Source organism: Austrofundulus limnaeus, unplaced genomic scaffold (assembly GCF_001266775.1).
Source record: "Austrofundulus limnaeus strain Quisiro unplaced genomic scaffold, Austrofundulus_limnaeus-1.0 Scaffold325, whole genome shotgun sequence".
Lineage (NCBI taxonomy): Eukaryota > Metazoa > Chordata > Actinopteri > Cyprinodontiformes > Rivulidae > Austrofundulus > Austrofundulus limnaeus.
The window spans coordinates 223,375-230,883 of NW_013952727.1; the positions used below are offsets into that span (position 1 = coordinate 223,375).

Here is a 7,509-nt window from a genome sequence, read left to right on the forward strand (position 1 = left end):
ATTTTCATCTGCCCATATAAACTTATTGTATTTCTCATGTTAGTGACTGATTGCTGATACAAGTTATTAATAGTTACTTTTAAGTTTTTCCTAAATTATGCCAAACTTTAAACGGTTCATCGYTCACTAACCTGGTTGGGTCTGTTTCCTCCAGTTTCTCCAGGACRTCATACAAATCCTGATCCAACTGTAAAAAAATACATTTTTTTTCATTAAATCAACTCATATTATATTGTTTTTCCTTATCAGACATTGCACAGCTGCWCTTTCCTCCTTGTGTGTGAATGCTACAAGCGTTTTGCACCATCTCATTCATAATAATACAGAAAGTGAATCCAGTTATCCTGATCTAAAAGAATTACACAGCGGACACGCCACCTGCAGCCACTTTTAACCGTTACTCTGCTGCTGCAGGGCTGCCTCTGTCTAGCATTGTTAACTTTTTCCATCAGCTGCCACATGATACACTGTCTGTAACCTAATCCAGTCCTGCATCTAAATCCAGCAGCACTGGAGGTCTCCGGAGGAGCCTTACCCGACTCATTTCCTTGTGAAACTTCTCTTCGAAACCTGCCAAACTCTGGAAGGTGCTGACATAAAATCCAACACGACTAGAGAGAGCAAAGAAAACACAGAACAATAATAACTACCTCAGAGTCCCATGAGAGTAAATATAGCTCAGCTGTAAAGTAATTGTTGGTGCAATGACACACAGGTAGAGTTCATACCTGTTCCAGAGTGAAGGTAACTCCTCCTGCAAGTCAAGATTGATTTCCTCAAACACTTTCTGGGCTCTTTCCAACTCCTCCTCAGCCTGAAACACACACACAGTTAGAAAATGGGAAMTCAATTGAAATCAAATTTATTTATATAGCACATTGAAAATAACTGCCGTTGGCCAAAGTGCTGCACACTAAATGACAAATAGTAAAAATATACCAAAAGCAAGAGACAATAAAAAACAAATAATAACTAGAAGCACACTGAGAGTGCAAACCTCCACCAAGACCAATTTCCCCCATCCTGTAAGAGTTAACGCGCAAAAGCAGAGATGGAAACACATTTGCCGAATAAGCTCTGACGTAGCGAACATTTAAGCAGGCAGTATGCATGAGATTTCTTCCCGGTGGAGTCCAATGTAAAAAAAAAAAAAAAAATCAGACTCGTCACCCGACGTTATTCATCGTCAAACTGGTGTGGGGTTAAGCTACTAAGTTTTCATCAGTCACATTTCACCATGTAAAACGTCTGTTTTATCCACTTGTATGAGTTTGTAATGGTTTGACTCTCTTTATAAAGTGCTTCCTGGCTCCCCCCGTCTCCAAACTTTGAGGCCCGGCAGCTCTTTGTTTACAAGCCTAGTTTGGTTGTTTCGGAAATGTGGTGTGTTTGAGGAAATAGGAAAAATAGGTTTCATGGTGCAGTCACGCACTTCCTGGTCACGAAACATTCTCTAAATGCACATATTATGGCAAAAATTATTCATCATTAAATATGGTTTTAACATAGCTTTTATAAAGTTTGAAGTCCGTGCTGTCCAATCCAGCTCACTGTTTTTTTTTTATAGAAGCCATGTGAAAGCATGACAGCTTTGCCGATCTCAGAGTGTTAAAAGAAATAAAATTCCTGTATCCGCATCATGATCCGGAACATCACCAAAATTTAATGGTGTGTTCCTTGGACCAGTAACCACGTGTTAAAAATGTCATGAMAATCCATCCACAAGTTTTTGAGTAATGTTGTCCACAGACAGACAGACAGACAGACAGACATACGCGACCGAAAACATTACCTCGCCCTTGGCGGAGGTAATAAAAAACATAAAACATAAAAATGTAATTGTTAAAATCATGCAAACATTTTGAACTCTCGTGTTGTACTGTTTAAAGATGAGGTAAAGAGGTAAAGCTGGTCTGGTATGAAAAAAGACCTGATCATCTCGGTGGACCAACCTGAAGCTCCTGGCTAAAAACAAATAATCATTTGATTTAAAGGACCTGGAGCCTACATCCAGAAGCCTGTCCATTACAGACCATATAGGTCAATAATAAACTAAATAAATTATTATACCAATAAGTATTCAGTAAAGAAAACCCACTGGGGAGATGTTTTCTTTTTTTTAATTTATTTATTTATTTATTTATTTACTTATTTAATCTTTTTGTGTGTTCATGGTAATAAATGAGCTGCAGCATTCTGAACTAACTGCAGTCATGAGAGGCCAGCCTGGCTAGCAGCAACACACAGCAAATGACAATAATCCAGCAGCACAGTAATAAAAAGAGGAATCACCCATTCAAAGTCATTAAAGGATAAAAAAGGGTTTCACTTTACGTAAAAGCTTCAGTTTAAAAATAGATCTCTTTACTACACAACTAATCTCTTCTCAAGATTAAAATTTGAATCAAATATCCCCCTTAGATTTCTGCTGTATGCTGTCCTTATTTGAGTTAGTGATACTTACAGTAATACACCACTTATTGTACTGCTTTGTGTCTTTTGGAGGCTTTCTATTGAATTTTATTTTTGGCCAATTTTAGGAGGTTTTATGTTGAGGAACAACAAAAACATTTTTGAGGTTGTTTATGTGAGATGGCAAGCTTTAGCTGGCAAAGTCAAAGTAATCACTGTGATGAAGACATACTGGAACGTTTAAAAGGAAGAAGCTGCAACAGTTCCTCTGAGTAGTTTTTATTGATCTCCTTTTCATTTTGTATTCTGAACGGTAGGCCATAAAAAAGAGAAGTAGCAGGATTAAAACCCTAAACAAATACTGCAGGACATTGCTAAAGTATTCAATAATACAATGTGGAGGAGCTCGTAAACTGTGTAGAAGGTACCTGGCTCTTGGAGAGACTGCTCTGGGCAAGGTTGTGTGCAGACAAGATCCCCTGAGCCCAACCTGGTGTGGCTCGTTCCAACAAGGTGGAAGGCTGAAAAGGAGAGAGCAATTCTTCATATGTTTTTATTGATTTTATTTAATTTTTAACTCATGTCTGTACATGTAAGCATATGTAAATAGTTCTTGTTTGCTTTACCTTGGTAATTTTAATGCCCCCATCTTTTTTCTTGGCCTTGTGTGTGGCAGCATAGTTATGTCTGGCACTGTCGTAATCTACCAGCTTCCTGTCCCTCTTAGCAATACGAGCCTGAAAAACAAAGTAAAACAGGTTGTGTTGCCTTCATTTGCACTGATGTACTCAAATAAAAATCAAGTTTTCTACTTTGTTAAAAAATATACAAATAGTAAAAATAACATTTTTTCATTGTAGCTAAACATAAAAACGCACACTGTATAATGCAATTTAAATAGAAGCCACTGCATCAACATCTAATGCTACTAATCCTTAGCTGAGATCATGACTGTGCAGCTTACCTTGATATCAGGAAACTGGCCCAGGTAAGTATCCATGGAGATTAAAGCATGATCAACCAACTTCTGGTGATAATCAGTCCAAAGCACATCACAGTCCTGCAGCACGGAACAAACACAATTACACATCCAGGAGTCATTCTGTGTGAAGTTTGCATGTTCTCTTCGTCAGTGGTGGAGCCAGGTATTTTTCTCAGTGGTGGCCAGACTGGGACCAGTACTCACACAGGGGTGGCCAGGAAAATGAAATCATTTTTTACTTGAAGTTTTTCTGCAGATCTTTGTGTTTTGGTCATTTCCTTATGTCCTTATACAGGCAGTGACTACCTTATAAACATGGGTGTCAGAACCATTTTTAAAGTGGGGGGACACACTCTTGGGGGGTTTGGGGGTCCTCCCCCACAAATTTTTGAATGAAATAGATGCCTTTTCCAGCATTCTGGTGTATTTTACCAGGTTGTTTAACATACTTTTACCTGCATAAATAAACACTTGATTTAATAATCATTTCAGAGACAGATTCTTCATTAAAGTAGTTCCATCATCCTGTTTTTAAACTCACTGTTACAGCTGAGATAAGATTAATTAATGTGTCACAATTTATCATATCTAATGACTGTAGGGGTGCTTTCTATTTTTATATTATTTATTGATTTATTTTTAATTTCAACGCATGTCATTGTGACAAATAATGATGACCATGAACTACATGTTTAAAACAAATATTAATAACTTTACCCAATGAACAGGTGCAATATTGATAATCACCAACAATGATATTAAAGGGGCATTTCACTTTTTTTTGATTTAGTGAAGGGTCCGCTCCTAACCAAAAGGGACAGAGCATCATGAAGCCTTCATAACATAAAATGACACATTGTGTTATGGTGACGAAAAAAAATGTCACCATAAGTCAGATTACACGGGCATATGTTCTGTATATAAAGAAAACAATCACTTCTTCGTCACTTCTTTGAGCTTGGTGATGTTTCAAACTGTTAAACACTGCCACCAACTGTTCAGGAGGATTATTACACCCCTAAAAGTTGTTTCACTGTGGAAGGAGTGTGTACAGCAGGGTGGCCAATGGGGTGCCAAAAGATTTGTCTGTAGTGGCCATGGCCACCTCTGGCCACCCCCTGGCTCCGCACCTGCTCCTCGTGTTTTCTTTCTTTCTTTTTCTTTTTTTTTTCTGGGTACTCCAGTTTTCTCCCACAGTCCAAAAACATTTATGTTTAGGCTGCTTTCAGTTCAGAATATTTCTAGCTCTTTTTTTCCTTTAATGTCACTGAGGGCTTGCTCAAAGTAGAGATCTTAGCATGAAAAAATCCGAAATTAATAAAATGCTGAACAGTAACTGATGTAATAATTGTGCAATATAAATTAAACTGTATTGGTTTGAGCATGACTGTACCAGCTGCTAGCTTTTAAAACCTGCAGCCAAATATAACATTGGCAGGACTACTTTTCCACCCCGTGACCTTTGAGCCATCGACTCCTCTGCCCAGACTCATACAGMTTTTGTTTGCCAAAATCCATACARCAGCTACACTCTTTTAATCAACTAATGTTGCTGGTTCTAATCTTCTGCACAAAAAGCCAATTAACCTTGACTCTCTCACACACAAAGGCAACTTTTGAAGGCTTCTAGATTATCAAAAACAATTAACAGGAAAGAAAAAAGTTTCAGACCTCCAGAACAGAATCCACTTCATCCTTGCCGTACCAGTCCTGGTCGTACATGTCACCCAGACATGCCTGTACGTTCTTGGAGGACTCGTGCATGGCTAAAGATGACAAAAGAACAAAACATAAAATATGGAGCCATATGAGGAATTTGAATGCATCTGTGAGTTAACGAGTGTGTTACCTTTAACTGCCTCCAGATAAGCTCTTAGATCCCTCTGGAGTTTGGAGCCTTCAGTCTGAGGGTGAAACACAAACAGGCATAGAGTTCATACTATTATGCCACAGTTCCCTAATTGATTTTTTTGGCACATTCARAATAACAGTAAGCATTTTGCTAGAATGCTGACTCACATATTGTTTGTTGAAGTTAATAACCCACTCCTCAAAGGCAGCATCTTTGGTCTCGTCTGCTTTGCCAAGTTTCTGTAGAACCTGTCAGCCAAGCAAATAACAAGTAAACGCTGTAAAAAAGCTGATAGCAATCATACAGTTTTCAATGCATTGATCTAATCTTTTAATTTAGCTCTTCTTTTTTATTAGCTAACAACTAAATGACCCATTGGGACTAATAAAGTTGTCTGACTCGGCCTCTAATGCTTTTAAAATTATCACCTGCTGCTACAAAAGGCCAACGATCATGTAATTGCTATTGTGTGGGAATGAGTTCATTCTTCTGACTGTTGGTGAAATATATTCTCTATTAAGTGTTTAAATTTTATGAAACTCTCCGAAACTAATCAATAAATGTACATCTATAACTGATAAACATTTGGAGTCAAATTAATTAAAGATGGCCACCACAGCTAATACAGTTTTAGAGATATTAAAATACATTTTGGCGTTGTAGGTGAAGGTCACGCCTAAAACAAAGTTTGAGAACAAACAGGTTTGTGTTTAAACATTTGGCAACATCTATTGGAATCAGTCATATCTGTTAGCAAAATATCTCATGAACCACTGAACAAATTTTGTTGAGATTTTCAGAAAGTTTACCGATTACTGAATCAACATCTACAACTGATTGTGTTTTTAGAGGTTAACCACCACAACTAACTCATTATAGCAAACACAAAAATGGCTTTAACTAGTCAGGTATGGACAGACTGAGCTGAAATCTGGTGTGGCAGTAGCTAAGAGTCACCCCCATCATATGTGGCAAGGTCTAACAGATCGTGTAAGATCTTTGCTTAAAACTTTGGCATGCACGATGGTGGGTGACTTTCAATGCATCCCTTTAATAAAATGATACATTTTTAGCATGAAGCAGACAAGAAAACAATAAAATGTGAGAAGAAAGGGGAAATATATGCTGTTTCTTAGTGCATAAAAATTGCCAGCAAAATTTCTGAATATACATCACAAATGTGTTTACAAAGATGTGCACATGTATTATTACCCTAGCTGCTAATATAATTTATTTTAGTCCTGAGGGTTGAAAAACAGCGCCCCCTCATCTGCTTAAAGGCAAAGGCCTCCTATCTGCCACTTTACGCCGCAGCCATGGTTGTTGTAACGGCGCATGAAGAGGAGGAGAGGACGCTTCAGTCAAAAAGGAGCCATAAAACAGGCTTAAGAGCTGAAACGTCAGATATGTAAGGACCTCGCTGTGCTGCATGTCGTTACAGGACGTGTCCGCTGTAGGACAGGGTCCTAAAACGGGATGTATCCTAAGTGGACATCTCCAAACACAACATCTCCCATTATGATGCCGTGATGCGACACTGCGCCTCAGCGGAGGATGCGGCAGCGCTGCTCCGCGGCCTGAAACGGAATTCTCCTTCTCCCTACCACCACCACCTCCTCCTCCTCCTCCTCCTCTCCCGAGCAACATCTTACCTTCTCCTGAGCTCTGGTGAGCTTTTTCTGAACGTTGCTGGCCACTTTCCCAGCCGTCAGTCCCTTCCCCAAATTCAGCTCAGCCATCTTGTAGCGTTGATGGAGTCTTTGGATGCAGGAGAGGAGGAAACGGATCGATTAATCGCTACGGCGACCGCCGAGGAAAAGGCATCAATGTCCAGGGGAGGAAATGAGGATGCTAAAAAAGCAGAAGTGTGATGTTGTCGTGTGTTTTATGTGAGGATGTGTGTATGTGGGAAGCTAGGCTGTAACCTGTTCTCTAATGCTGGGCTGCTGTACGTGTGTGCGCGTGCCTGACAGAGGAGGAGGATGCTGAGAGATGATCTTAAAGGCGCAGATGCTCACATGGAAAAACTAAACAACTGTGCAAATAAACGAAATGGAGACACAATAGGAAGATGGGGCTTTAAAAATGTGTTTGGCTGCAAATTATCTCTACAATTTGTTTTCTTTCAGCTCAACCCTTTAGAACATGCACATGAATCCTGTGTTGTAATTTGCGCCTGTGGGTTTCTTCAGTTTCCTGTCATGTTCAGCGCGTGCTTTAAACTCACCCTCCGCTGTCAGCTACAACTTATGTAACATGAAGC

At 39.2% G+C, this 7,509-nt stretch overlaps 1 protein-coding gene across 1 annotated transcript in view; it reads right to left on the reverse strand.

Annotated features, from left to right (window-relative positions):
* Nucleotides 1–7,202, reverse strand: part of bin1a (bridging integrator 1a) — a gene marked incomplete in the record, with an annotated part of 19,266 nt that extends 12,064 nt beyond the window's left edge. Inside the window, 10 exon segments of the mRNA XM_014022320.1 lie at nt 132–187; nt 536–611; nt 729–814; nt 2,841–2,933; nt 3,039–3,149; nt 3,377–3,472; nt 5,066–5,160; nt 5,244–5,298; nt 5,414–5,494; nt 6,899–7,202. Coding sequence (XP_013877774.1) covers nt 132–187; nt 536–611; nt 729–814; nt 2,841–2,933; nt 3,039–3,149; nt 3,377–3,472; nt 5,066–5,160; nt 5,244–5,298; nt 5,414–5,494; nt 6,899–6,985 — 836 coding nt within the window.
* Nucleotides 7,203–7,509: the final 307 nt, after the last annotated feature.